Source organism: Acanthamoeba castellanii, assembly GCF_000313135.1.
Source record: "Acanthamoeba castellanii str. Neff unplaced genomic scaffold scf7180000084776, whole genome shotgun sequence".
NCBI classification, from domain to species: Eukaryota; Discosea; order Longamoebia; family Acanthamoebidae; genus Acanthamoeba; species Acanthamoeba castellanii.
The window spans coordinates 54,627-82,001 of NW_004457586.1; the positions used below are offsets into that span (position 1 = coordinate 54,627).

The 27,375-nt window shown below is 57.5% G+C and overlaps 13 protein-coding genes across 13 annotated transcripts in view; 7 read left to right on the forward strand and 6 right to left on the reverse strand.

Annotated features, from left to right (window-relative positions):
* Positions 1-119: 119 nt before the first annotated feature.
* ACA1_277470 (Frizzled/Smoothened family membrane region protein) lies at positions 120-3,690 on the forward strand (the record flags this gene model as incomplete). Its single annotated transcript, XM_004344521.1, has 19 exons — positions 120-136; positions 239-400; positions 659-701; positions 802-913; positions 1,003-1,079; positions 1,170-1,246; positions 1,409-1,574; positions 1,656-1,718; positions 1,818-1,901; positions 1,995-2,141; positions 2,223-2,333; positions 2,481-2,624; positions 2,697-2,741; positions 2,847-2,934; positions 3,001-3,061; positions 3,146-3,242; positions 3,319-3,423; positions 3,486-3,550; positions 3,630-3,690. The coding sequence occupies 19 exons, from the start codon at positions 120-122 to the stop codon at positions 3,688-3,690; spliced, it is 1,725 nt and encodes a 574-aa protein (XP_004344571.1).
* A 114-nt stretch (positions 3,691-3,804) lies between these two features.
* On the reverse strand, positions 3,805-7,444 carry ACA1_277480 (DegPtype protease; the record flags this gene model as incomplete). Its single annotated transcript, XM_004344522.1, has 18 exons — positions 3,805-3,973; positions 4,012-4,091; positions 4,264-4,356; positions 4,443-4,547; positions 4,598-4,655; positions 4,747-4,820; positions 4,932-5,014; positions 5,115-5,241; positions 5,341-5,421; positions 5,509-5,622; positions 5,709-5,791; positions 5,883-5,988; positions 6,096-6,164; positions 6,248-6,343; positions 6,457-6,534; positions 6,609-6,757; positions 6,826-6,894; positions 7,393-7,444. The coding sequence occupies 18 exons, from the start codon at positions 7,442-7,444 to the stop codon at positions 3,805-3,807; spliced, it is 1,686 nt and encodes a 561-aa protein (XP_004344572.1).
* Positions 7,445-8,536: 1,092 nt separating this feature from the next.
* ACA1_277490 (uncharacterized protein) lies at positions 8,537-9,058 on the reverse strand (the record flags this gene model as incomplete). The annotated part of the gene is made up of 4 exons (XM_004344523.1): positions 8,537-8,589; positions 8,613-8,784; positions 8,833-8,954; positions 9,007-9,058. The coding sequence occupies 4 exons, from the start codon at positions 9,056-9,058 to the stop codon at positions 8,537-8,539; spliced, it is 399 nt and encodes a 132-aa protein (XP_004344573.1).
* Positions 9,059-9,657: 599 nt separating this feature from the next.
* Positions 9,658-11,461, reverse strand: ACA1_277500 (lariat debranching enzyme family protein; the record flags this gene model as incomplete). Its single annotated transcript, XM_004344524.1, has 10 exons — positions 9,658-9,668; positions 9,756-9,910; positions 9,973-10,097; positions 10,187-10,373; positions 10,455-10,552; positions 10,624-10,709; positions 10,766-10,887; positions 10,960-11,024; positions 11,089-11,181; positions 11,426-11,461. The coding sequence occupies 10 exons, from the start codon at positions 11,459-11,461 to the stop codon at positions 9,658-9,660; spliced, it is 978 nt and encodes a 325-aa protein (XP_004344574.1).
* Positions 11,462-11,617: 156 nt separating this feature from the next.
* Positions 11,618-12,135, reverse strand: ACA1_277510 (uncharacterized protein; the record flags this gene model as incomplete). The annotated part of the gene is made up of 3 exons (XM_004344525.1): positions 11,618-11,768; positions 11,805-11,844; positions 11,949-12,135. The coding sequence occupies 3 exons, from the start codon at positions 12,133-12,135 to the stop codon at positions 11,618-11,620; spliced, it is 378 nt and encodes a 125-aa protein (XP_004344575.1).
* Positions 12,136-12,519: 384 nt separating this feature from the next.
* ACA1_277520 (triacylglycerol lipase) lies at positions 12,520-14,198 on the forward strand (the record flags this gene model as incomplete). The annotated part of the gene is made up of 7 exons (XM_004344526.1): positions 12,520-12,757; positions 12,856-13,164; positions 13,251-13,371; positions 13,457-13,528; positions 13,594-13,690; positions 13,817-13,994; positions 14,068-14,198. The coding sequence occupies 7 exons, from the start codon at positions 12,520-12,522 to the stop codon at positions 14,196-14,198; spliced, it is 1,146 nt and encodes a 381-aa protein (XP_004344576.1).
* A 120-nt stretch (positions 14,199-14,318) lies between these two features.
* ACA1_277530 (inositol polyphosphate multikinase alpha, putative) lies at positions 14,319-15,975 on the forward strand (the record flags this gene model as incomplete). The annotated part of the gene is made up of 7 exons (XM_004344527.1): positions 14,319-14,655; positions 14,744-14,824; positions 14,924-15,059; positions 15,223-15,238; positions 15,366-15,483; positions 15,591-15,853; positions 15,901-15,975. The coding sequence occupies 7 exons, from the start codon at positions 14,319-14,321 to the stop codon at positions 15,973-15,975; spliced, it is 1,026 nt and encodes a 341-aa protein (XP_004344577.1).
* A 364-nt stretch (positions 15,976-16,339) lies between these two features.
* Positions 16,340-17,750, forward strand: ACA1_277540 (uncharacterized protein; the record flags this gene model as incomplete). The annotated part of the gene is made up of 5 exons (XM_004344528.1): positions 16,340-16,963; positions 17,059-17,133; positions 17,202-17,285; positions 17,354-17,445; positions 17,510-17,750. The coding sequence occupies 5 exons, from the start codon at positions 16,340-16,342 to the stop codon at positions 17,748-17,750; spliced, it is 1,116 nt and encodes a 371-aa protein (XP_004344578.1).
* A 317-nt stretch (positions 17,751-18,067) lies between these two features.
* On the forward strand, positions 18,068-19,257 carry ACA1_277550 (NLR family, CARD domain containing 3, putative; the record flags this gene model as incomplete). Its single annotated transcript, XM_004344529.1, has 5 exons — positions 18,068-18,163; positions 18,268-18,498; positions 18,584-18,745; positions 18,832-18,921; positions 19,018-19,257. The coding sequence occupies 5 exons, from the start codon at positions 18,068-18,070 to the stop codon at positions 19,255-19,257; spliced, it is 819 nt and encodes a 272-aa protein (XP_004344579.1).
* Positions 19,258-19,442: 185 nt separating this feature from the next.
* On the reverse strand, positions 19,443-21,872 carry ACA1_277560 (Fbox domain containing protein; the record flags this gene model as incomplete). Its single annotated transcript, XM_004344530.1, is given in 14 exon segments — positions 19,443-19,501; positions 19,563-19,736; positions 19,815-19,927; positions 19,989-20,110; positions 20,243-20,348; positions 20,441-20,530; positions 20,757-20,845; positions 20,891-20,959; positions 21,086-21,160; positions 21,257-21,351; positions 21,444-21,555; positions 21,569-21,611; positions 21,666-21,706; positions 21,780-21,872. The coding sequence occupies 14 exon segments, from the start codon at positions 21,870-21,872 to the stop codon at positions 19,443-19,445; spliced, it is 1,281 nt and encodes a 426-aa protein (XP_004344580.1).
* Positions 21,873-24,480: 2,608 nt separating this feature from the next.
* ACA1_277570 (uncharacterized protein) lies at positions 24,481-24,997 on the forward strand (the record flags this gene model as incomplete). Its single annotated transcript, XM_004344531.1, has 2 exons — positions 24,481-24,825; positions 24,896-24,997. The coding sequence occupies 2 exons, from the start codon at positions 24,481-24,483 to the stop codon at positions 24,995-24,997; spliced, it is 447 nt and encodes a 148-aa protein (XP_004344581.1).
* Positions 24,998-25,379: 382 nt separating this feature from the next.
* Positions 25,380-26,504, forward strand: ACA1_277580 (uncharacterized protein; the record flags this gene model as incomplete). The annotated part of the gene is made up of 1 exon (XM_004344532.1): positions 25,380-26,504. One exon carries the CDS (start codon positions 25,380-25,382, stop codon positions 26,502-26,504), a length of 1,125 nt encoding a protein of 374 aa, XP_004344582.1.
* Positions 26,505-26,974: 470 nt separating this feature from the next.
* Positions 26,975-27,375, reverse strand: part of ACA1_277590 (muramoyltetrapeptide carboxypeptidase) — a gene marked incomplete at both ends in the record, with an annotated part of 1,750 nt that continues 1,349 nt past the window's right edge. The window contains 2 exons of the mRNA XM_004344533.1: positions 26,975-27,078; positions 27,153-27,262. Coding sequence (XP_004344583.1) covers positions 26,975-27,078; positions 27,153-27,262 — 214 coding nt within the window. The remainder of the gene's footprint in view (positions 27,079-27,152; positions 27,263-27,375) is intronic.

Genomic DNA, 27,375 nt, shown 5'->3' on the forward strand with positions numbered 1-27,375 from the left:
TATTGACGGTGTCATGAGCCGCGTATTGCCTCCGGACCGCCTTTTTGTCCCGCTCGCCGTACCTACCACCTCACGCCATGGCACCGCGCCGCTGCGGCACCACACCTCGACATGGATTAATGGAGTGGACCACCTTGTTCTCCCTCCTCCTTCTCCTCACCCTTGTCGCCTCTCCCGTTTCTTGTTCTACTTCGCCCTCTTCAACCTCAACCTCTTCATCTTCTGTTTCTGCCACAAGGCTTCGAAGCCAACCGGCGCTGTCTTCGTCTCCTCCGTTGGCGGAGCGAGCGAGCTCGAATGTGGCGTGCGTGCCGTACCAGGGCGCGCCGGCCACCGGCGGCAAGTGCGACTACGTCATCCTGCCAGCCGCTTCGCCCTACCCGGCCAACATTCTCCTCCGGTACTACTCCTACCCACCCACCCCACCATCACCCACCGCTATTCTGGACCTTTCTTCTCCTCCTTCGAATCTTCCTTCTCCTCCTCTTTGTGATGGGGGTTCATGGCACACCAGTCGCAGGAGAGGATAGCTATCCTCGTGTGTCAGAGTCCACTATCGCGGAGGTTTCTCCGCCACTCGGGCGCTTTGGCGCAAAATGACTGGCGCCCTTTTGCAAGTGTGCTAAAGCAACTCTCTTCCTCTGGTCTATGATCATAGTAATGCCACCTATGCTGAGCTGGACGAAGAGGTCGGGGCCAAGGTTCGGGACCTCCCTCCTCTCACATGAGAGCAAACGTTTTTTTTTTTAATGAGCCCGAACCCTGTGTAACCGCCCACGCGTGCCGTGCGTGCTTGTGCAGACGGTGCTGATGGGCGCCTTCTTTCCGCCCGAGTGCCGCAACCCGCTGCTGGCGCTCACCTGCATGGGCTCCTTCACCCACTGCCGCTTTTCTACCGTGCCCAGCTTTGATGGTACTGGCGAACCGCCTCGGTGGTTTGCATTGTTGGCATTTTTCACCAATCAAGTGTCACCTTACCTCCGTTCTCGTCGGTACCATCAGTGTATCCACCGTGCAGGTCGGTGTGCGAAGCTGTTCTGTTGGGTTGCACGGCGTTCTTTGAGTCGCAGGGCATGACGGTACGAGCCACGTTCGTCCCTTCGGCCAACGAGTCTGCTGCAACACCAAAAATGCTGTAACCACGGATTTGTTGCTGTTGTGTGCTTCAGAGCCAGCTGCCGGATTGCGACATGACCGACAACAGCACCGGCACGGTCGTGCCCGCCTTTCCTCCCGACGGCACGCAGTGCCTTGCCATGCCCGGCAATCTCTGTACCTTCTTCTCCATGTTTCCATGTTTCCATGTTGTCGATGTTGTCGATGTTGTCGGTGTTAACTGACGGTGGCGAGCGATGGCGTGTCACACAGTCGTGCCGTACAGTCAGGTGGACTGCCCGTATCCGCTCAGGTACAACCGGGACGAGGAGGACTCGTTCGCCGAGTCGGACTACGACGGGCAGGTCATGTGCGTGATGCCCTGTCCCAACCCCATGTGGACCGACAGCGAATGGAACGGCGGCATCGTCGCCATGATGATCGTCTCCGGCATCTCCTTCCTCCTCGCCACCTGCCTCGTACTCTTCCTCCCCCCCCCGCCGCCCCGAATTTCACCTCAAGCCCAACGCCACTTGACGCCCCTCCCCCCCGGATTGCAGGTGGTGACCCTGTGCATGCGCCCCAGCAAGCGCCGCTACCCCGGCATACTCTACATCTACATCGTACCACTTACTACTACGACTACTTCTACTACTTCTACTACTACCCACGCATTGTCCTCAGTACTGATACACGCTTGGCGGTGGGGGGGGGGTTTACAGTCGATCTGCTCGATGGCGGTGGCGTTCATGGTGATCTTCTTTCCCATCATCTCTGGCGGCCCCACGCGCATGGTGTGCACTCGGGTACGGCTGGGTCCACGCTCCCCAGGGCTTGGGTTGGGTTTGCTGCGCTTTTTAGTAAGCTGACATTATAACTCCGAACGTACACACGCCCAGGGCGATCCGCCGGTCGAGGTCACGTTCGACAACGCGCGGGAGCACGACGGAGCGGGAGTGCCGTGCGTGCTGCAGGGCATGGGCATCCTCTACTTTGCCTTGGCCGCCAACTTCTGGTGGCTGGCCCTCTGCATCAATGTCTTCGAGGTATATTTACGCACGCCCACGACGGGCCCTCATGCTTGCCTCTTCTAGACCATCAACTCAACTGGGGGTTATTGTACGCAGATGGTGTTCCTTGGACGCAGCGTGCACGTCGTACGTCAGTGGCACCTCTTCTACCACATCTTCGCCTGGGGCGCGCCTCTCCTCGGCGTCATTATCGTCCTGGCCGGCACCGTACGCCTCACCACGACCACCAGCCACGACCACCAGCCACACCACCAGCCACCACCACCAGCCACCACCACCAGCCACCACCAACACACTGGCCCGACTCGCTTCGGTCTTTCTCACATATGAAACGTTGTGTCGGCTGGTGCGCAGTCATTCGGCGCGCTCCCGGCGGTCCCGTATTGCTTCGTGGCCGGCAACGAGTGGTGGCAGTGGACCATCTTCTACATTCCGGTCGTTTCGTGTCTGATCATCGGCACCATCCTCATCATTGCCTCTGTCATCCGCTTCATCCGGGTACCTCATCTCTCTCGCTTTCGCTTTCGCTTTCTTCGCATTCTGCCAACTCGAGGGGGTCATCGCGTTTAGGTCCGATTCCGCTTCAAGGGCCAGGAGGGCCAAAAGATTGCCCAGGTAACTTGCGCCACGCACTGTCTGCGCTGTGTGCGGCACGGGATTGACAACAACCTCCCTCAACACACGTTCTTCTTCTTCCTCCTCCATTTTTTTATCAACCAGACGGCGCGCTTGCTGCTGCTCATAGTCATGTATTGGTTGCTCCTCCTCTACCCTGTGATCTATCGCATCTACACCCGAGCAAGCGAAGGTACGCACCGCTCGGCTGTGTGACCCGGTTGGAACGAGCCGCAGCCATTGACCCACGAACGCGCAGACGAGATCGCCGACGCTGTCGAGCAGCAAGTGACCTGCAGTGCTAACACGGGGACAGCCTGGTACGCGCCCGCCCGTGCGACCTACATTGGCGCAATCAATCGATCTGTTTGGGAGCTCACCCGGTGCCACGTGATTGCTCACAGTGAGCAAGAGCATCGGCTGAACGTTGGGTCGTGGTTCCTCATGCTCATTGATCTGGGCGCACACGGCTTCGTGGTATTCGTGGGCTGCCTCTCCTGGGTGCGTGCCGTTTACTACAGCCAACTGCACCAACAGCAGAACCCGAAAGCACACACTGTCGCGGTTGTCCGGCCAGCCACTCACCCATCCAACCAACTCGCAGGAGATGATCTACTTCTGGTGGCGCGCCAACAAACTCCTGTACACTCGGCCCTGGCGAGAAGCCATCGCCGAAATCAAGGTACTCCGAACCATGCACTTCCCTCCTTTTGGTGCGCACTCTCACACGATCCGCGCGCGCAGGAATTGATCACGCACGACGAAAGCGCGAGCAGCAGCAGCAGTAGCAGCAGCAAGTTTAGGATGAGGTACGCCGGGTTGGGGTGCATGCCCGGTAACCAACCACGCACAGCAACTTCTTCTCACACCTGCTACGGCTTGGCACAGATCGCAAGTGTCCAAGACTACGACCACGACAAGCAGCACCGACTCGGATGAGGAGATCTAGAGAGATGGGCCAACCCTGCGGGAACCGAAGCGAAGCGAGCAAACGGCAATTATGTGGGTGTGGAGTGTACGAGTTATAAAGGGGGAGGAGAGAGAGAGAAGGAAAGGTCACAGCTCAGACTACATCCGTCTCCTCCTTCTTGTCGAACAGGTCCGGTGAGTGCGGCGAGGGGATGCGATGACGAGTAAGGATCGCCTCTTCGGCCTGCTTCGCCGCGTCGGCCTCGAGAATGATCACCCTGCCAGTGACGTGGCGCAGGGCTGGAGTGTTACAAGTTGCACGCCTGCAGTTGTTGTACGTAGGAGGTGTGCGGGTGCGTACACATGTTCATCAAAATCGAAGCGCAGATAGGGCTGCTTGTTGGCCGCGACCAGCTTCGCAAGTTGCTTGAGGTTTTTGATCTGCAAATAGAATGGGAGTTGGTAGTGTGGTGTGTGGTGTGTGGTGTGTGGTGTGTGGTGTGTGGTGTGTGGTGTGTGGTGTGTGGTGTGTGGTGTGTGGTGTGTGGTGTGTGGTGTGTGGTGTGTGGTGTGTGGTGTGTGGTGTGTGGTGTGTGGTGTGTGTGTGCCGCACCTTCTGGTCGTTGAATCGCAGAAGTTGCAGGTTCGTCATCTGCTGATAGCCGTAGTTGATCTCGTGCACCAGAACCGCGGAGAGGATCACCACCTGCCAGCCGCAGAGATCAGCATCGTCAGTTGCCAGCCGCCCTTGTCCCAATACAGGGTAGCTACGCTGGTATCCAGGAGTCGCACCTCTTGGTCGGGCTCCTCCATGTATTCGGTGAGCGCCTTCATGCACAGCTTTCGCGGGGAGCTGTTGTACCAGTCTTCGCCGTACTGAAAATAGAAGTGAGAGCCCTGAAAAGAACCACAGCCGCCACCACCACAATCACGGGCCGATGCCGAACCTCTTGCAGGTAGGGCTGCGTAAGCGGCGTGAAGACCAGACCGCCGTGGATGAAGAAGCTGTGTGTGTGTGTGTGTGTGTGTGTGTGTGTGTGTGTGAGAAAGGGTCAGAGGCGTCATAAAAGGTGGAGGAGGTTGCGAGATCTGGTACCTTGGCCGCTGATCGAATCTGTGGATGGGCACCAGGGGCTGGACGGGGCTGAGCTGCACGCTGACCTCCTGTTTCTGCATCGGTCGAACCAGGTGATGGTTATCAATCACGACACCATTACAGCAGTGTGAGCGAACGCGAGTGTGGTCGATGACACACCAACCGTCTGTGCGCGAACACCGTACCTCGCCATTGCGCAGGATCTCAAGTCGGCAGTACTCGCCGACCTGCTTCATCGACGTCACGTAGTCGAAGAAAATCCGCTCGCCTGGGTACATGGCACGAACGGTGGAAACCCAGATGTGAGTCCCATAGCAACCGTTGGCCAGCAATTGGCGCTAAAGGAGGCCCTTGGTAAGGGAACGAACGTTTTCGGAAGGCCACGGTGCCGTCGTTGGCGATGCGGTTGCCGTCGATGGAGAGGAGGACGTCGTCCTTCTGCAGGACGCCCTTCGCCTTGGACACCGCCTCCACGTGATTCACCAGCACGCCCGTCTGGTCACCATGGTGCAAAAGGTTGGATTGTGTCTCGTTGCATCTCGTGGTGCGTGTGCGTGTGGTGTGTGGTGTGGTGTGTGTCCCGGTATACTGTACGATGTCGCGCGCCATCTTGTGGAAGTGGCGCAGCTGCGGGTTGTCCATTGGCTGACACTGGATGCCCAGCGCGCCGAATCCCTGATCGCATGTGCACACTGTTAGAGCCAAATGGGGGGGGGGGTAAATGCAATGGAGCAGAACAAACTGCGTCGTTTGGGCGAGTACCGTGTACTTGCCGTGCAGTTCGATGTCCTTGAGGAAGTGCTTGATAATAGGCACGGGGATGATGAAGCCCATGTTCTCGGCGTTCACGAGGCTTTGGAAAGCCACGCCAACGACCTATTCACACAATTAATTGTTAATAGTTGAAGCAAACGTTACACACGGCACCCCGCCAGCGAACAAGAAGGTAAGGCAGTGTGTACCTTGTCATCTTTCAGCACGGGACCTCCGCTGTTGCCCGGGTTGATTGCTGCGTCGATCTGGACGGCGAGTAGGTGTCCCGAAGCTGCGCACACCGCAAAGCGAGGGCCATGAGCCTTGGGCTGAGCCTACGCGGAGGCAGGTGGTCCGGCAGGCACGACGAAGGAATGACGTACCGTGGGCATACCGCTGCGGCTCGATCCGAGACACGACCCCGCGCGTGACGGAGATGGTGTCGCCGCCGGTGGGGTAGCCCACCACCGCGACTGTGTCTTGCAGATGCTGACGCGCCGTGTCGTATCGTATGTTAGCGATTTTCCATAAATATTCTGTGTGTGTTGTGTGTGTGTGTGTGTGTTGTGTTGTGTTGTGTGTGTGTGTTCTCGTACCGGAACATCGCCCAGCTCAAGAGGTGTGATGTCAGTCCAGAAGTCGTCTTCAGTGACCGTGAGGAGAGCCTGCATGATCGTATTAGGAAGCGCGCCAGTTGTAAGCCCCGGCCAGGATGTTCAATACATGTGAAATGCAGGGCTGTTCGCACCAGATCACAGTCGTGAGCAACCGAGAGGACTTTGGCGGGATATTTCTGCGTGCCGCTGAACTTCTTCACTGCGATGTAGGTGTGGTCGGCCACCACCTGCACACACACACACACACACACACGACACACACACACACACACACACACACAGGGCGGCGGTTGGGTCATCAAGTCTGGCGCCGGTCTCGAATAAGGTCAGGTGCACGCACATGCGCGTTGGTGAGGATCCGACGACCGGACAGGGCAAACGCCGAGCCCACCTTCTCCGAGGTAGCCTTCATCTGCCACTGTCGATGTGCGCAGTGGTGGGTGGTGAGGACCACAGACAGCTGAGAGCGATTATGAGGCTGGCGGCGCGTACAGGCATGACGTAGTTGGGGCTGGTCACGTGGCTGTACACCTTGATGACTGGTTCAAGAGGAAGCATGTTGGTACTCTCCTCCCAGTTGGCTTCCTCGATCGGCACCTCCTGCACGTCATCGGGCACGAGTGGAGGCAGGGCGGGGCTTGCTGCCAAGAGGTTTACATTGTTCGAGAGATTAAATCGACAAAATCGCAAAGAATCTCCTGCACAGTACCCTTGCGTGCCTCGACGACGGAGCTGGTGTGGAAGGGACTGGTGCGCTTTCTCGCCAAGGTGAGAACGCCTGGAAATTACAAGATTAGAGATAATCTCATAATGGTGGGCCAAGAATGATTGCCTTGTCGAGCACGGGTACAGCGGGCGGCATTAAATCCGTGTGCACAACGTTGCACTGTGCTAGTGTGCCTCATAAGTTCACCCGTTTGCTGCCATCTGCGCAGCATTGTGCCAATATACCAGGAATAAAGGAAAGGAAAATAGAAAACGTGTTGGCAAACAAATAACAAATGTAAAAAGATGTTGGACGAAGTGGGATTCGAACCCACGCCTGGAGACCCAGACTACGACCTGAACGTAGCGCCTTAGACCAACTCGGCCATCCGTCCGTTGGACGTAAATTTCGCTTCTGGCTGTGGCTTCAAGCAACACATGTCTCTGCCCAAGCAGAAGAATTTACGTGGGTGGAGAGTGAGGAAGGGAAACGCGAGTTAAGAAGGAGCTCGCGGTCAGGGCCTCGGGCACACATCTACGGTGACTGGTCGATGGTCTGTAATCAACTCACCTTCGATCTTGGGATCGATGTTGGTGCCCACCTCATAGCGCACCACGTCCATGATCGAGTGGCGCGCTCCAGGATCGCCTCCGTGCCTTCTCACAAAGATGTGATCGATAGTAATTCCTTTTGTGGTGCCGGTGTGCGTTAGACTGCAAGCGCTCGAGGGCGGCAAAGCCGTTGAGAGCGGCGGCCAAAGTAGGCAGCTGTACGCACCCACAGAGCGCTTGCTCCATCCAGTGAAGGTGCCTGAAGACCGCTTGGCCACCGGGCTAACGTCCAGTGCGTTGTCAAGAACCAAACCTGCTGATCGCCATGGCAGCACACGCGGATAAGCTGCTGGCCGCTCGCTACGTGCAATGAAGGGAAGGGAAAAAAGCGAACCCCAGGTTTGACTATCAGAAAAAGCCTGCAGTGCTTTGTGGCCGGTGTCCACGTTCATGTCGCCCATCACCACCACCCTCGCCGTGGCCAGTTCGTCGTTCTTGACCAAGGTATCGAGCATGTGTGCCATGATTGTCTTCACTCCTTCGATCTAGGCCCAGCAATCAGTTAAAAACGTGCAGCGGAAAGCCTGCTGATCGGGAGAGCAGTTTACCTGAGCCAAGACGCTCTCATGGTCGAGGTGAGTGTTGAAGAAGTAGAGACACGGAGCGCTGGCCTGCTCCTGTCCCACCGCTTCGAAACGACCCCAAGTGCACACTCGGCAGCCTGTGCGCCGATCCATGATGAGAGTCACGGTACGGTCTGGTCGCTGCAATCAGAAGGTGCCCTTAGGTGAGTACAAGCGCTGTTCCAGGACCTGGAGCCAGGCTCACGGGGCGTCTCCGACAGCCAGAATTGCCCGCTGGATCATCGCAAAAAGATAAGAATAGCCGAACGCTGGGCACACGCAAGGAGAAAGAGGACGAGGAGTACCTCTCCACACAACGATACTTGGTGGTGAGGAAGAAGATCGGCGAATACTCCCCCGCCTCGCGCCCGTCGTCCCTTCCCTGCCCCAGACCCGTGTACCTGCAGCGTTGTTTCATCATTGGTTCAGAGTCGCGCTTGAAAGTCTACCGGTAGGGAAGGGGGCAAGGGCGTCACCATGGCAGTCCGGCACGGATGTCTTGCACCTGGTGGTGCAGGGGCTCCTGCACACCGAAGAAATCTACTCTCCGTGGAGAGAACAGAGTTCAGTACAGAGGCCCACGGCGCAGGTGCCTGCGGAGAGGGTTTTCGCGGACCAGGCCTCTGCTCGGCGATGGCGCGGATGAACCCTTCCTTGCGGTTGGCCCACCGGTGTCGTCCGTCTCGTGACGTGTCAAAGCGGCAATTGAACGTCATGAAACGCATGCCCTGCTTCTGCGGCATGGGGCGGACAAGCAGCGCGCTGGACTGCGACACATTCAAAGCACCCTGAGGCAACAAGGATCCAGTGGGAGGGTGGGCGGTGGAGATATGTACGGCCCACACGGCGTGCACTTCGCTCGGCTCGTCGGGCACGGTAAGCTGCCTGTTGGGACCATCCTGCCAGCGGACCACGGCGCCTTCAGTGGCCACGGCAAATTTGAACTCCTGCACAGTTCCTGTGTCGCCCCCAAGTCAGCAACGCGGGGGGGGTTCGGCGGGGGCACTCACCACTAGGCAGGACCACGCTCTTGACCCACACACCATGGCCCACGCAGTCCATCCTGCAGCACAGGCCGCTTAGACGAGCCCTACAAAACCTCGCCGTTGGGGGGGGGGCGCAAACCAGGAGGAAGGGTGGGTGGGCTGCCATTGGGCGAGTACGGCGTGGTCACCCACCAGTGCCAGCCTCTCGCCCGGGCGTGTGTCGCTGTAGTGTATCCTGAGCTCCACCGTCGTCATCCTACTTCCCCCTCTTGATGCTCGTGCTCGTGGTGCTGTACTATTTTCTCTATTTTGTTTGCTGAAAGAGGAACAGCAGAAACGGTTCAGCTGTCGGACCAAGACGTTCATCGCAGGCGCTTGTTCCTTCCGCCACCGCCACGGCTCGCGGTTGGTCCACCTCGGCCCGCAGGAGCGGCCGATGCATCTGCGTGAGTCACAAGTCGAGGATCAGCACGGGGGCACCGAGAAACGTTGGGTGGCTGGATTGGCAGGTACCTGCGGAAGGGCGTTGAACAGGCACGCCGCGCTGGGGTTGAGGCGGTTGTTGGCGTCCACCGCGAGCGTAAGGTGGCCGAGAGGAGGACGAAGAAGTCGAAGATGAGGGAGTTAAGTTGTTGGGCAGGCCTACAAGCTCCAAGAACTCCTCGGTCTGATGACTCACGGCAAACCTGCCGGCCCCTACACCGCGCGGCCATGGAGCAAGAGATGAGCGAGGGCGGCACTGTAGGCCGGACACCACAGAAAGGAGGCTGTACATGTGGGGCGCTCAGTGCGAGGATCGACCGATGAGCGATGCGGCTCGACGGTCATCGCAAAGTTGAGCGGCACAGCGAGGGCGTTCTCTTTGCCGGCAAACCTGGCTGTGAGCTCCTGCAGCTCTTTTTCCACATTGCGGTGTTCACGCTCCGGCCTGCGTTGTGGTGTACTGTGTGAGTGATCATATGTACCCCTACGGTTTCGTGGAATGCATACCCCTTCGGGAGGACCGTGGTGGCCATCGAACAATTGAGGTACTGATGCGTGGCGCGTAGGATGGCCAGCCACTCAAGGTCGTACGTCAACACGCGAGGACCAGTGGCCTCGGGGAAAGATACCACCTGTGCAACACAGAGTCCAAGTCGGGCTTATCAGTACGCACCTGATAAGGGCTGGTGGGAACGATTACATGCTGGGACGGGGTACGTACGTCGAGGAATGGCCGGCGAGGGAGCACCTTGTCGAGAGCAATGAAGTGCGTAGACTGGTCGCCAGTGTGCTGCACCGTGGCATCGAATCGACAGTGCATGTGGCCCGACAGCCAGTAGGAGGGCTTGAGGGACTTGAGGAGTTTCGTGTACAGATGACAACCGAGCTCGCCCTTTTCAATCTCCTCCCTGCGGATCACATTAAGAACTCGATTGGAGAACGCTCTGGCATTTCTTCCTATCAAGCAGATGCATGAAGACGCGGCGTACTTCCAGTGAGGATGGTCAGCACACAGCTTTTCGACATCGCCATACGACGTGACGTCCGGCCAATCGTGTGAAAGTATAACGTCGAGCGGTTTCCGCAGCTGGGGTACGAGGAACGAAACACCGTCAGCACCAAATGCCATCACTTCCCGGATATGGTGTGGCCGCGTACCAGCGAAAGCTTGTAGAGTTCATATTCACGCACGTGGAAGGCTGACCTTACCGTATCCCCCGAATAGGGAGGCACTTCATAATGGCCTACAATCGTGGTCATCAGCGAATGTAAGGTCCCCCTCCTCGCAGCATGAATGGACCTTTGAAGAAGTCATATCGTTTGTAGATCCCAGAGAAGCCGCCAATCCTGAGGCCGCCGTAGTTCACCACTCCGCTATAGCCCAAGAAGTAAATGTTGGGCGCCGCCCAGCCTCCGTAGTACCTGCATTTATAGAGATAAGTGCGCTCATGTCAGCATATCCGTTTGCCTCTGTCGGCCAACAAGGGCACGTACAGCTCCCGCAGGTGGTTGGCGGCCTCGTGGTTGCCGCCCACGAAGATGGTTAGGATGGGTGCCGCCTGCAAGAAGGGTTGTGAGCATGCAGAGATGGGCTCTTCTTCAAGAGCGAGAAGGTGCATTTACCACTTCGCCATTGTAGTACTTGTAGAAGTCTTTGTAGTGATGGTACTTGGATGGACCCGCCAGGCACGACAGATCGAACGCGTTCCTCACCGCCTACACGAATACGCCTGGCGTGAGTGGCAGCACAACAGCCACAGCCATGAAGGTTCCGCCATACCTCAAAGTCGCCGCAGCAAAGAAGAAGCTCGACACGGATACCGCGGCTCCTTTCGATGTTAGCAATGGTTGAGTAGATGGTATCTAGCTCCCCGTGCGTGCAACCCACGAACGCTATCTAAAAGCAATAATCAGAATTAAACGCAATCATGATTAACGATCTTAAGGCGAAATTACGCACATTGATGCCCTTGGTGGCTACGATGTCGATCTCCATGGTACGATTTGTTGTCAGCTGATTTTCCCCTCGAGATGCAGATCGAGTTTTAATCTTGAGGCCAGTTCGTTCACGTAACCACTTCCTCGCATTTTCCTCCCGTAAACGACTTTTGTTTTTTGTTTTTTGTTTGGCGTTTTCTCCCTCGACGCAGTACTACTCCGCGAGCCTGGAGTAGTAACCGTCGACAAGACGCCACTCGACCTCGTTTGCCATGTGGGCCGCAAGGCGCTCTAGCGTGGCGAGCTTCTCCTTCAGCACATGCGTCGGATCCTGGTCTGTGGTATCCGGCCACATGACGTATAAGCTGCCTGGTCAGCCTCCAACGTCGTCACGCCCGTACCTTGGGTGTGGGGAGATCTTGCAACCTTTGCGCTCTGGTCCTGCAGTTCGCGTACCAGCCTGGCCAGTTGAGTTTTCACGTCTGCAGGACATAAAGGGTGAAGGAGACATGAGGAGCCTCGTCCCAAGAAGCATCAAAGCGCACCTTCCGCCAGGACCCTCCTGCGGGATGTGATGTGTTGGTGCCGCCCCCACCAACAGGACATGCTCTCCTTGATGAAGCAAAGCAGCTCTGGATCGGGCCATTTGATCTCCTGGCGTTCGTCCTCACGGTTGACAAACCTCCTTTTAGCGGCTTCTTCATCTGATCCCCTCTTCAATGCCTTCTCCATCTTCCTTCTTTAGAGTTGTTTGTGTAGCGCAGTCTCAAAATGGAAATGGACCGGCACATTCTCGCGCGAAAAGAGCAACTGTGCGCTACCTGCCCTGTTCCATTCCCTCCCGGTTCCGCCTTGGTCACTTCCCGATCTGCAACTTGGCAGACGTAGTTGTGTACTCCTGTTCCCATTTGGAGCGATGACTGGGCACCTATGGAAAAGTTGCAAGGCAAGGAGGGACGGATGGCCGAGTTGGTCTAAGGCGCTACGTTCAGGTCGTAGTCTGGGTCTCCAGGCGTGGGTTCGAATCCCACTTCGTCCAACACCTTTTTCAGCAATCAAGTCGTTTTTTTTGTTTTCATATGGACGTGCGAGAACGGCCGACAGAGACTTTGGACCATGAAGACAACCAAGCAACCTTTTGCAAGGGCTCTATTCCGAAGACACCAGCCAACCAGGCTATTCATACGCCACCGCCCCGCAGTGCTGGCGGGGACGGTATCCCTTCTATCGGTGCACCGCTGCATCCACAGCAGCATCGCCCCCTGCTCTCCACGAGAAAAGGAGATCAAGCACGCCAAGAACCTGCCCGAGGGTGAACAGCCTGCCGCCGGCCACCGCAACCGTGAAGATAAAGGTCTGCCGTTGTCCTTTATTTATTTTTATTTATTTATTTATTTAAATTTATCGTTTTTATTTAACTTTTATTTCTTTAATTGTCGCGTGCGTACAAAGAGGAGACAATTCCGCCACCTCCGTCGACTGGCGAGGAGCAGCCGGTGGACCCGCGCTACCCATTCCTGTTGTGCCATGGCCTGCTGGGGTTCGACACGCTCAAGGTGGTCCCCAGCCTGATCGAGGTGGACTACTGGCGAGGCGGAATCGCGCAGACCTTGCGACGGCGCCGCAGGCCGGAGGAAGGTGCGCAGGGCGGTGTGTTCATATCGCGAGTGCCTTCCACCGGCCACGTGCACGAGCGCGCCCTGTGCATCAAGAAGCAGGTCGCACAGATCCTCGATCCTCCGCTAGCGTCCAAGGTTCCTGGTACTACTGCCGTGTCTCAGCCACTCAATCATTCGGCCTAGGCCTTGACTCACTCTCCGTTCTCCTTCACCCGGCGCACGGCCCAGGTGCTGGATTGGATGAAGGGGACTGGAAGCGAAAGCGACCAGAGAAGGTGAATCTCGTGGGCCACTCGATGGGCGGGATGGATTGTCGATACGCCGTGTCGATGTTGGGCATCGCCGAAGGGTACCTACCGTCCCACCCAACCCAGCTTATGCGGCAGCGGGCATGTGGTTACAAGTCACCTCTTGCGATTGTGTAGGGTGAGCAGTGTGACGACCATCGGCACGCCACACCAGGGCTCCCCAGTTGCCAACTGGGCTAAGGACGTCCTGTTCGACAAGTACCCCACCCACTCCTTCACCCTGTGACTAGTGTCGTTCGATCTCTCATGTTCTGAACGGGCAGGTTGAGGCTGGAGGGATTGTTTCGGTTTCTCTTCAACGACACCGCAGCGATTCACTGTCTGACCACCGACTACCTCAAGGACGAGTTCAACAAGATGGTAAAGGCCCCGAAACAATAGCAACTGACCTCTGTATGACCGTACTCACCTCCGCACACGCACACGCACACGCACACGCACCATTGCACCATCACACCACCGCACACGCACACACCGATGATGCAGGTGGTGGATCAACCGGGGGTCAAGTACTACTCGTTCGGAGGCCACCGAGATCGGGCGCAGATTCCTCTCTTCTGGCACTTCACCTACGACATGATCAGGAAGCTCGAGGGGGAGAACGATGGTCTGGTGTCGGTTAAGTCCTGCGCGTGGGGTGAGTACATTGAAACGCTGGAGGCTGGTACATGCCCCCCCCCATCTCCCTCACCATGCATTGAGTGGGCTTGCATTCCAACGAGGTTCATTCGACACAGACCATCTGGAGATGATCAACTGGCACTGCCGCAAGTACACGGCGCCCTTCACCCGTACACCCTACAAGCCCTTCAACGCCCTCAACTTCTACGACCGCCTCGCCTCCTTCCTCGCCCAACGTGGGCACTGACCAGAGCACCCACTGGCGGCCCACGGATATTTCATTTTGTCGACACAGATCAGCGAAGCAGCCCGCACACGAACGTTGAAAACGAAGAAGAACCACAACACAACACAGCAAACGGCAAATATGTTCAACAAACGGCTCGAGCCGGTAGATGGCGATGGCGGTGGTCGTCCTGGTCTGGTGCGAGCGTCGTCAGCACCGGCGGCAACGACGGCAGGGAGCGAGGGGGCTGAGGTGGTGTCGATAGGTCCGTCGTCTCTCTCGACGTTCACGCAGCAGGTTGCGGGACACAAGGGCGAGGACCAGATGCTGCTGGACGAGAGCGGCCGCAGCATTTTCAAACCCCTTAACAGGCAGGAGGCACGCTTCTACGACCTCCTCAAAACCCATCTCACCTCTCCATCCTTTCCGGCCCACTTCTTTCCTGGATTTCTTGGCACTACCAACCACAACGGCAGAGGTGCCTCACACCCCCACGATATGATTTTATTGTTTATTCGAATCATTATTTATTTTTAATTGCACTTATACAACATATTTATGTGTAGAATATATACAACTGGAGAACTTGACGTATGGCATGAAGCAGCCCTGCGTATGTGACCTCAAGATGGGCGGCAACTCCAAGGGTGCGTTCGAAGCTTTCTTTGTCGTTTCCCCCTGGGCGCCCAGGGCCATGATCGCATGATCGGCTCACCCGTGCATTTTGTGGGTTGGGCTGCAACCAGGAACGAACGCAGAGGCGGGGATCGTGAAGGGGTTCAAGCAAAACGTGGTGAAGAGCATCACCACGTCGCGCACCCTCGGGTTCCGCATCGTGGGCCTCCGCTCCTACCAGGTCGACACAGCGACCTACATCTCCAAGTCTATGCTCTACGGTACTGCACGCGCGGCACCTCTACGCCGGCTTTTTTGATCATCAGACGCTCACCCTGCAATACAAATGCAACATGACTAGGAACTACGCTCAGGGCCAACACGATGATTGATGGCTGTCCCTCTACCTTGACAACGGCCGGGAGATCAGAAGCGACGCCATCCCGGTCATGCTGAAGAAGATTGGTCCGCGATTCACAGCTGCTTTCATCTGATGGCGACCAGGCATGATGACAAAAACGCGCTTGTCGTGTTCATCGTGCAGATGAAATTATCCGGTGGATTGAGGTACAGGACCACTTCATCTTCCGGTCGTCGTCCATCCTGCTCTTGTACGACGGCGACAACGACAACGGCGAAGGAGGAATGGTCGATGTCAAGATGATTGACTTCGCACACTCGTATGCCCAAGGTTCGCTGCGCTTTGCCTTCACCTCTACCCGCGGGGTCATCGCCAACACAACTACAGCTTTGTTCTAATTCTCATTCTTCGCTTTCATGTCGTGCTTGACCCTGTAGAGGAGAAGGGGAAGATCGATGAGGAGTACTTGCACGGCATGCGGCACCTGCGCCGCATACTGGAGGATCTCTACAAGCGGGAGAGTCTCGTGGGTGGATCCACCGCCGGCGGTCTGGTAGCCACCACCCTCGAACGCCGACGCGGTCGACGACGACAAAGCCCACGCGGCGACAACAGCCACCAAGACCTGCTGCGCGACCTAGAGTCTTCTCTGGCAGCGGACGGCGAGGCCGAGCCGGACCCGGGCGAGGCCGATCCGGAGGTGGTCTCCCCTCGACAGGGGCTCGTCGACTGCGTCGCCTCCGGCAGTTTCACGCCACGTGGCTCATCGCCGCGCACCCGCTCGCCTTCGCCCACTTCTTCTTTCGCTTCGTTATCCCTTGACGGAAGCGAACAGTCTGCAGCTTAATAGACGCTGGCCACCAGCTCGTGGGTGAGAGCACCGCAGATACACGTACGGTACCATTGGTGGTCGCGGAGCAGGGGGGGTCCCAACTTTGGCGAACAGAAGGTGGCGAAGGTGGGAATCGAACAGGGCAGATTGGAATGGGCCACGCATTCGTGTCGACTGCCGGTCTGGTTTCGCTCCATTTCGGGGGAGTTCCACGCCCTCTGGACCCTGTGCAACCCGGCCCTTTCCTCCTGTTCTCCCTCTCGACCGCAACGACGCACAGTCTCACCCACGACGAAGTTGTCCCATTCTTACAACGGATCCTCAACCTAGAACGTGTAGGTAGCGTGAGTCAACATGAAGGCGGCTGTAGGACGCAGTGGCGGTGTGGTATCAATGCGCTGCACGGCGAGGGGGTCCCCTTGGACAGCACTCCCACTGGCCTCGACGGCGGCACTCGTGGGCGCCCAGGTGCGGGCGAAGCACTACATCAGCTACCGGCTCGAGGGGGAGGACGATCCCTACCGCCACCTGCGTAGATGCAAGAGCCCGTCGAAGAAGAAGCAGTCGAGGCAGCAACCACAACACGACGAGGAGCTCTTGATGGGCGAGGCCAAGGAGGAGGCTTCGTCTTCATCGCTTGCCTCCTTCCTGTTTGGCCCAACCACGCAGCACGACGAAGAGGTGAACCGGAGTCCTGTGGAAGCGGCGACGAGCCAACGTGACGCGGAAGTGGCGTCGGGGCTGGGGGCGGGCGGAGGGGTGGTTCATCGAAGCAAGGGGGCCATGCCCTCCAGGCGACCGAGCGTCGAGGGCGGAGTTGGCGGCCAACTGACGGGAGGGGCGGCTGGACAAGGGCCACAACCCCAAACGCCGCGTGAACGAGGCGGAGGAGGAGAGGACCGAGGCAGCGCGGAGAGCAGGGCCATGATGGCTGATCGGCCGCGAGTCGAAGGGGAAGACCATGAGCCGGTGTTCTGGGTACCACAAGCGGTACCGCACCATGCCTGCCACAATCGGTTTCTCGTTCCCAGGTCATGACTGACGTGCCCCGTGCAATGCTCTTGCATCGACAGGTGAAGGAGACCGGCAAGAAGGTGCTCGAGAGGGTGGGTGGTGCTGCGGCGAGCGTTGGCCACACGGCCAAGCAGGTAGGCGTTCACTCCCCCACCTTCCTGCAGCCAAGCTCGTTCCTAACTTGCGCGCCTTTTGACGAAAGTTGTGGGTCGGCGCGCTGAAGAGGGTCAGCGCTCAGCCTGATCACCACCATGGACTGGTAGACAAGGCCAAAGATGTGGGCAAGGTGCGGGATTGGAGAATAATCTGTGGGTTGTGATTGTGCTGGCGCCTGACATTCCCCGATCTCAACAGGGCACCGTCCACGTCGTTGATACCGGGTACGAGAAGACCATCGAGAAAGCAGCCGACAAGATGCTGGAGGCTTTGGACGCGTCTCTAAAAAGGTGCGAACCACACGGCTGTGGGTTGTCTCTTGCATTCACTGAGGAAAAGTTGATGTGTGATCAGCGCCAAGGCCAGAGGCTTTCCGCCGGGGCTCACGGTGACCACCATCGCGTCGGTGATGGGTGCGCAGCTAATGATGGCCTACACAACCAAGGAGGAGGACGTCAAGACAGAGTCCGGACGCAAGGATGCGAACATCACTCGACCGAAGCAACAGTCCCGCAAAACCGCACAGCCGCGACAGCGTAAGGAGAGCGAAAAGAGCAAGAAGGGGTCTGGCCACCTCGCTCAAGAGCAGAGATAAGACAGTGGTAGTAGCCCCTGTGTACAGAGAGTGTAAATGTAAGTAAAAAGTACGACTTGAATGATGAAAAGGTGTTGGACGAAGTGGGATTCGAACCCACGCCTGGAGACCCAGACTACGACCTGAACGTAGCGCCTTAGACCAACTCGGCCATCCGTCCTCCGTTGCCTCTCAACAGCACAGCAGGTGCCACGTTATCCGATTGGGGCCAAAAGTTCGACCAACGAATTCTGGTGTGCGAGTATTTGTTCGGTTGTTGTGGTGCGCTCTGTCGAGGAACTTGGAGAAAGCCCCACAGCTGGGCTCTTTGGGTTGATATGGAGCCGCCGGAGGCAGCGGGCGGCGAAGCCAGCGTTGCTGCCCGAAGATGGATACGAGAAGGACTCCGCGAAGACGGGTGCCTCTACCTTCAGGTGCCCCCCCTCCCAACACTCGCCCTTTCGTTTTTCACCCCCCCCGCAACGGGCCTCAACCTTCGCTTTTCCTCTCTTCGTCTTCGTTCTTTCTCCTCCCGCAGAGCAAAGACTTGAGCAGTGCTGACGTGACGGCGATAGTGGACGAGCTGCTCCGGAGCATGGCCCGGTCAACCTCCGGAGCCTCGCCGCTCGCCTCGACGTCGTCGCGCTCGGGCCTCCGGCTCACCCAGCTCACCCTCTCCTACAACGGCCGCGTGGGCGACGAGGGCGCACGCCACATCGCTCGCCTGCTGCGCCTCACCCCCTCCCTCACCTCCCTCTACGTCGCCTGGGTATTCCATTCCTCTTTCTTTCTTTCCCCCGCGTGCGGTGCGTGCGGTGGTGCTGACTCTGGGCATTGCCACACGGTGCGCACAGTGCGGCATTGGGCCGAATGGGGTGAAGGTGCTGACGTCGGCCGCGCGGTCGCTGACGAGCCTCTACCTGGGCTTCAACGGCAAGGTCGGGAACGAGGGCGCTCGCCACCTGGCGGACCTCATCGCCACCAACACCCCGCTCCAGCACATCGGGGCCGGTCAGGTACCAGGAGCCCCCCGAGTTCCTTGTTTCACAACCCACCTTGGCCTCGTAGTGCTGAGAGAGCCTTTGTCCCTTGTCCCGCCCAGTGTAACATAGGAGACGAGGGGCTGATGTGCATCGCGCGGGCACTCGCCAACAACTCCAACCTGCGCACCATCTTCTTCAGTGACGCAACGGTACAGTGATGCAACTCGAGTTTGCTCCTCCGCAGAGAGTGATACCACAACAGTAGTGGTGTGGAGGGACTAAACGCGGCGCGTGTGCGGGCTCAGATCACGCCGGGCGGGGCGCGGGCGGCGATAGAAGAGATCATCGCGGGGTCCAACAGTTTGCTGGAGGGCTTGTCGTTCGGGGGCATGGCGCCCTACCTGGAGGTCGAAGCCCTATGGATCGAGCTGCGCAACCGCAAGCGCGAGCAGCAGCGCAAAGGTACCCTCGCCCCTGCCCTCGCTCTGCTTCGTTTCACCGTTCGTCTAACGTCCGGAAAGAACTCGAAGGGTCGTAGGGCGTAGGGTGTTGGGTGTTGGTGTAACGGAGCTAAACCCACGGACGGCGTACGGCGGTCGCATATGCGATGGTACCATCAACTTAGTAGTTTTGGCTCAGAGAAAGCGCACACCCCACACGCGAACGTTATTTATTCTCTCTTCGCCCCTTCAGTCTCTTTCTTCTGCGCCTTCTTGCTCCTCTTCTTCCCCTAGTGCCTCATCTTCGCCATCTCGCTCTTGCGGGGCGGGATGCGGCGGGTGTTGCGCCCTGGCGGCCCTCCTGGTGACCAGGCTGAACCGCACGCGTGAGTGTGCAGGCAGCGCGGCACGCAGCTGGGCCACGCCGTCGTCTGTGATGAGCGAGCACTGCGTGATGACCAGCGTCTTGATTTGCTGCAGGCGGCCCAGGTGTAGCAATCCATCGTCGGTGATGCGCTGCAGCTGCGACAGCGTGATGAATTCGATCAGCGGGCAGTTCTCGCCCACGGCCATCAGAGATTCGTCTGGTGTTTGCGCACCCGCAGCAAAGTGAGCATCCAGAGACACGGTCGTGCGTGCGTGCGTGCATGCGTGCGCCGCACCGGTGAGAAAGCCGAGGCCGGCGAGTTGCATCTCCTTTATGTCGGAACAGTTGCGCGCCACGGTGACAACCGAATCGTCGGTGAGCTTGAGACAGCCGCTCAGCACCACCTTCCTGTTCACCGGTGACAATTCGTGAGCCGAGACGGGAACAAGTACAAGCGCGCCAGTTGTACCGCAAGCCAGGGCAGTTGGAACCGATGGTGGTGATGACCGTGTCCGTCAGCTTCTTGCACGACGCCACGTTGAGGATCTCCAGCCGCGGGCAGTTCCGTGCCACAGGCATCAAACTGGCAGCCTGCGCAGTAGCCACACACACACACCACACACCACACGGGACGCACGTCAGACAAATACGAAGCGGTGAGAGTGCGGCGTTGAGTTGGGCTGTGTGTGTGTGGTAGCGGGAGAAAGGTGAATGCGCGCGTACGGGGATGGCGCGCCAGTTGGTGTAGGAGATGTCGAGTATTCGCAGCCTTGTGCACACTTCACCGATTTGTATCAGGTGCGGTCCCGCCACATGTCGATTCTCTGATCTGCGCGTTCACCACATGAGTGTGAGTGTGCGTGTGCGTGTGCGTGCGTGCGTGGTTTGCGCGCAAAAATGGAGGTCGTGCTGACTACATACAAGTCCAGCACCTCGAGTGCTGTGTGGTGCGTCAAGAACTCGATGCCGCTGGCGTGAGGCGACCGACCAAGCGCCAGCTTCCGCAGGTTTCTATGGCACCCCATGCGCCGGGGAAACGGGTTAGGCGTGGATGCAAGTGTCTTCCCGAAAACCAGGTTGAACACCGTACGTAAGTTGCGTGGTTGCCTTGAGAACACTGTCACCACGCAGCTGCGGCAACGCCATCAGCCCGAGCTCCCTACGTGGCAAACAAGTCACAATCAGCAACGTTCTCGATACACAAGACACGCACGACACACAGGACCAGAGTGCGCACCTGAGGTGAGGGCAGTTGGAGCAAACAGCCACGATCCCCGCGTCCGTATGAAGTGGACACCGCTCCAGATCGATCATCTGCTCTAGGATCTAGACTGAGTACTTGGGGGGGGGATGAGAGGAGAGAAGACGAACCCGAAGCTCAGGCAGGGAGGTGGACACGGACTGCAGCGAGGCGTCGGTAATGCGCTCACAGGCCGCCAGCTGCAATGTACGTAGGCCAGGGCACGTCTCACTGCGAGACCGCGATCACCCTGGCGTGTAAGCAGAGCACGCCGCCCAACACGCCGCACGCCTGTCGCATGGGACACCACCGCACGCGCACGACACACAGCGCAAGGCCTCCGGGCCGGGAGTGGAGTACCAAATGGCGGCGACCCCGACATCCGTCACATTCGTGCACTCCTGCATCATCGCACGAAGAAGACATAACGGTCTCGGTGAGCGCGTCGCTGAGGGAATTTACAGAGAAAGAAGGTGTGTGTGCGCGGCCGTAGGTACAAACAAGCTGAGATGAAGCAGGCGCAAGCACAGTCGGCTGACCGTCAGCACGGTGCGGTCGGTGATGGACCTGCACGTCGACAACCCGACGAATCCTGTCAGGCCCCACGATGATGGAGGTGAGGTACGTGTACAGTCTGACGACAGAAGAGTGCAGAAGAGAGCAGCAGGCAAGTGCGAATGATACTGGTGTGGGTCAAGCGTGAGGGGTAGCGGAAGAGGCCCTCGAGTGAATCGTCATCCACGCGCTGTCGGTGGTGGTACACATCCAGCTGCTTCCACCCAGGCAGCATTCCGTCCTGTACCACGCACGTATCCCACCACCACCAGCACCGTCAACGCAACCGCTACTGCGCTGAACTGGGCCATAGCAGGCAAGCAAGGAGCAACAGCACGAACCAGAGAGTACCCGTGCCAGTGCTTGGACACCATAGACAGCACGCACAGCTCCTGCATGGCATCGCACCATCGAGAGCAGTCACGGTTACAAATAATTTGGGGGGGGGCTAGCAACGGGGTGTACGCGATAGTTGAAGTGCCGGAAGACGAGATGCCTCACCTCGGCCGGCAACCCGTCAAAGTCAGACGCTCCCGCCTTGTGGGTGAGCGCCTCCATGTCTCGGTTGCCTTTTCGAACTATTTCGGAAAGTTGTTGTTTTTTTGAGACGATTTTTGAAACGATTTCATGGAAGATAAGAAGAAGATTTTGCAGTGCGGTCACCAATGGGCGCAACGCCAAGTGGTAATTGGTGGCTCTGCAATAGGCGCTGCAAAATAGCAACGTTTTGCCATGCAGCACTTTGGCCAACTTGGTTACCCCCCACCCAGTGTCCCTCCTTCTCTACTGGCAACAGTAGTTGAGGGACAGGCATAACCCATTCTTCCTCATCTGACACCAACACCACCAACACCAACCACTATGGGCCTTACTTCTTCCAAGCCTCCTCCTTTCACCATACCAGTACAAGCCAATAAGTTTGGAAGCATGAAGGAACCTGCACCACACTTACACTCTTCCCACCCCTGACTCAGGTGGCCAAGATAGGAGAGTACAAGGTGGTGAAGCCTATGGGGTAGGGAGCATTCAGGCAGGTGATCATGTAGAAAATGCAAGCAGACAAGAGTTCACCCTGAAACAAATCAACTGTGGCTCCCTTGATAGCACCCCCCAAGCCCTGATGGAGGTATGCTCTTGCTCTCCACCGCACTTCATTATGGCTGACTTGATGTTCTTCTCATGCTTCAGGCCACCTTGCTGAAGCAACTGAGCCACCCAGCCATTGTCAAGTTCTACAAAATCAAAACCTATGAGCACCAGGGTCGCTCCACCACCATTATTGTGATGGAGCTCATCAAAGGCATCAGCCTGGAAACCTTTCTGCAACATGCCCCTCAGTCAACTTGCAGGTGCAGCCCTAGTAATTTTTCCTACTTTTGTTCTTGTTGCATGGGAGGTGAACCAATTTTACTTCTGTCCCCCCCCCTCCAGCTTGTCATGACATGGTTCATCATGTTGCTGGAAGGTCTACAGTACATGCACTCCAAGAAGATTGTGCACTGTGACCTGAAGCCCACCAACATCATAATAACCAAAGATGGTGGCCTCAAGATTAGTATGAGCTCCACACACCAGCACTGGTCTGCCAATTGGTTGCTGGCTAAAGACTAAATTGTCAACTCCATGGCTGCAGTGGACTTGGGCATCTCACAATTCATGACCCAGGACTACCTCCACACAACTTGCAGGTGAGACCACCACACCTATAAAATTTCTGTGGCTCACACTTTTGTGTGATCAGGAACACCCAAGTACATGGCGCCAGAGATGCTCACCCAACAATGTACTCACGCCATCCCTGGCCCAGGCCTGATCAACAGTGAGTTGTGTGCTTACTCTAGGGGCAAGGTATGATGTGAGGGTGGGTGTTAGGAATGAAATTGTACCTCAAGGGAGCAACAAAGCAACAACAAAGCAACAACAAAGCAACAACAAAGCAGCAACAAAGCAGCAACAAAGCAACAACAAAGCAACAACAAAGCAACAACAAAGCAACAACAAAGCAGCTCAACTTCTTGTTTGGCAATGGCCTTTTGCACCACTGTGATACATTGGGTTAGTCTGTGGGCCACTGGGTGCCAGAGAAGAAATCAAGGCACCTCCTATCTAACATGGAGAATGATCATCTAAGCACTGCTGTTGGGGTGTTCAACTCATGCAGGAGGGGTTATCACAGTGATGATGGCAAAGTGTACACCAACAGCAAGGAAATGTTTGGTCCACCTTATTCCATCAGCAACACCAATGGGTGCAGGATCACACACAGCAGCTCAGTGTACTACACCATCAACAGCTTCTATCTTGGTACCCTTTCCCTCAGGTCTCATAGCTGGCCAGCTGGCTTACAACAGTCCATTGCTTTGCAGGGGTGGCCTTCAATATGGTGCTTGTCACTATGAGAAGAAATCCACAACTCAATGCAACACCTTCTTCATTCCGCCCAGATCCTTGCTGGCTTGTATGAGGGGGTGCCACTTCAACTTAGTACATGATTCATGTGCCTCATGTAAGTTGTGGTGCCACCAAACTCTAATCAGTGTGTGAACAGACCCACACACATTGTCATTGTTGATGCTGGGAACCAACGGAGCCAGCAAGTATACACCCCTGTTGCTTCAAGTATTCACCCAGGTGGTCCCATGACTTGCAAGTGCACATCCTGTTCGCTCTGCCTCAGAGCTGCATGTCCCTCCACACCACAAGCTTCATTCAGGATGCGCTTATCTAATGAGGAACCTTTCAATAGATCCTGAGGAGGCCAAGGAGTTGCTTGACACTCACGCGGCTCATCTCAACCATTCAGCTTCCGGTACGGTGAAGAGGCTTGTGTATCTTATCAAAGGTATCGCCCAGAGCCCGCCATCAGCCGCGACCAGCAACGATTTAAGTGATCTGTTGCTGTCGTCGAACAGAGAACAGGGCCAGCGCGTTGGTGTTTGATGTCGCACCAGCACAAGCTGCTGAGCAATTGCCCGCTTCTTCTGCATCGGCCACACTCAGCCCAGGCCCCCGCCCACGGGCTCCTTCTCTGGGCACGCATCGCGACGCCCCAACCACCCCCACTACGCCCATCCCAACGGCCCTGCCAACTACCCCGCCGCAAGCACAGGATCACGGCATCATCGCCCCTAAACCAACCATTAGGTCAGGACCGGGCTGGCCACTCATGTCAGCCATCCAACGACTCGAATCAAACGGGCCGGAAGAGCCTGCCGCGCTCCCGCAAGAGCCAGCGTTCAGCAGGGAGGACCTGCAGTCGGCAGTGGCAGCGCATCTACGCGACTCGGGGCGGCTGGCGTCCATCATCGCCAACTCGACGACATCGCGTTCCGTGTCGCAGTCGCAGGTGATGACGACCATGTCGAAACGGTTGGTTCCGGTCACAGGCTGGACCGCGGCAAACCCGGAGGATCGTAGGGAGCTGGTGCTGGAGGACCGCACCATGCAAGCGCTCCAGGACGAGTTCGCGATCGTTTTCGAGGACTTGTTGACGGACTCCAAGACCGTTAAGGTGCGATGCTAGTGTCACACCACTTCCGGTCACTCTCCATTCACCCTAGGTCCTCCTTCTCCGCCTACAGGTCGTAGAAAAGGTCACCGCCAAGGGACGCACTAAGATTGCCAACGACAGAAGCGTGGCGGTACTGCAAAGCGGCGACGAGCTGTGCTTCCACCTTGCCTAGAGATTTCCGGTGCCACAGCGACAGACCCCCATTGCGTAAGTCGGACTAACGACCAGAATGACAATAAACTTTTAATCGGCCTCAGTGCACGAGCGCCTACGGCGAGCACCTTTGGCGGCGTGGCGGGCTCACTGCAGGTCGTGTATATTTACCAACTTTTATCGCTTGGGTGAAGAAACCTACCACGCCTTCCTTTGCCGCGCGCATGGCTTATTTTGCGTCGTAGTGCTGGGCGTGACGTGTCAACTGCCCCAGTTTGGGTCGCCGGGAGCGTTCAGTGCAGTTGGAAAAGGCAACCAGAACGCGAATCAGGGGGGTAGAGGGGGGGGGGGCAGCATGGGCATAACCCCAAACCGAGAGAGTCAAACCTCAACAGAAGAAGATGGTGGACAAAAAAGTAAAGATTGGGGCGGCGGCGCTGGTGATCTTTGTGTTCCTGGCCTGCGCGCTTACGCTTACAGTCGTACTGAGCGTCGTGCTGACCCGAGACTCGTCTTCATCTTCTTCGGGCTCGACCACCACCTATACGGCGACCGCGTCCGCGGGCGACTTTGTCACCATCACCGTCAACCGCGCCTCGCGCTACATCGACTACTCCAACTCGAAGAGCGGCCGAGCCGGCCGGTTCACCTACACGGTCAACGCTGACGGCAGCTACGACATCAACGACGCCGACGGGGACCTTGTGCGCGCCGTCGAGCTGCCCAACTATGGCATCCTCCTCCAGATCAACAAGGGCGGCGCGACCGCCAACGTCAAGTGCCTCGTGACCGGCATGACCAAGTCCACCATCTCGCGAGCGAGCCTTCAGGGCAAGGCCTACAACTTCTTCCAGTTCCGCACCACTTCGGGCGGGCTCGAGGTGGGCAGCATCGTGTTCGGGGCCACCGGCCAGCAGCTGTCTCACTCCTCGTGGTGGCCCTACGGGGCCTTCAACGGCGAGACCGGCTTCAACGAGGCCTCCGACCTCAGCCTGACCAATGCCACCTTCGCCGCCGACGGCAGCTACATGCACGTCTTGCTCGAGGATGAGAACCTCTACATTTTTGCCAGCGGGACACGGCTGGCGATCGATCTGCCAGCCGGCTCGCTGATGGCCATGCGCGAGTCGTCCAGCGCGAGCTTCGACACCACGTCCTTCCCGGGCACCTACACGACCCTGATCTACAGGAAGACCAACGCCCACTCTCAGCCGGGCAACACCGAGAGCGGCGACATCGTGTTGGACAAGGCCCAGGTGGAGGTGACGGCTGCGGCCGGCGTGACGGTCACGTCGCTCACCACGTCGACGGTACTGTTCACGGGCACGCTGAGCGCCCTGTCGTCGGACTCCTCTGTATTTGGACCCGGCAAGCTGACGGCCGAGTGCCGCGGCGTGTTCATCGCGCGAAGCGGCGACACGGCCTTCGTGATGTCCTTCACCGACCGGAGCGTCTACATGAGCAGCTTCACCCCGCTCGAGGACAGCGCCTACAACTACTTCAACGGTGCTGGCATCATCATCTAAACAAATAAACCCTCTTCAGCGCGTGTCCTCTGATTCTCTCTTCCTTGTCCCACAATTTAGTGGAGAGGGTCGGAGGTTCAAGAAGACGGTGCCGAGGAAGAAGAAGGTTTCTTATATATAACCGACCCCATCGGATTACACTCCCCTCCTGAACAACAAGATCGGGAACGCGAGCTGACGACCGATGGTAGAAGACGCCAAAGGCCCGTTTTTCCCCAGAGCCGAAAGCTCACCTTTCCTTTTGGCTGTGGCGACGAACTGGCCACATCCCCCCAAAAGCTTGCTTCACACTCCAAGAAGGACAACGAGAGCATCATCAATCACGACTTGTGGGACAACAACTCGACTTGCCTTGGTTGGTTCCATCATGCACGCCGCATCAAAGATGGCGGTTACATGACGAAAGGAAGGGGGAAGAGGAGAGAATAAATAGTGTGGTGAATGACTGGGTGTCACCTGTGCGGGGGCGTCTAGAGCCGAACTGCGCTCTCCAGCATCTGGATGGTACCAGAAGCAGAGTCAATCTCCACCTCGAGCCCGATCGGAAGCGTGTACTGGGCATCGAGATCATGGCCTGTAATAAGGTGGTGAAGAAGACGTCAGGTCCGATGAGAGCGAACGTTCACACGTTCCCGCCACACGACATACCAAACATAGCGCCGGTGAAGGCGGGAATGCCCAGAGGCTTGATCTTCTGGTCGATGATGAGGTCCAGCGGGAGGGTGCGGTTCTTGTTCGAGGCCTCGCAGTTCGTACACCTGTGCGGGATGGACAGATCAGTACACCCCCCCTCTGCATTTCACCGAGCCCCATGGCCGAGCGCACCTTCCGAACACGAAGCCGGAGATGACCTTGAGGTAGCCCGCCAGCT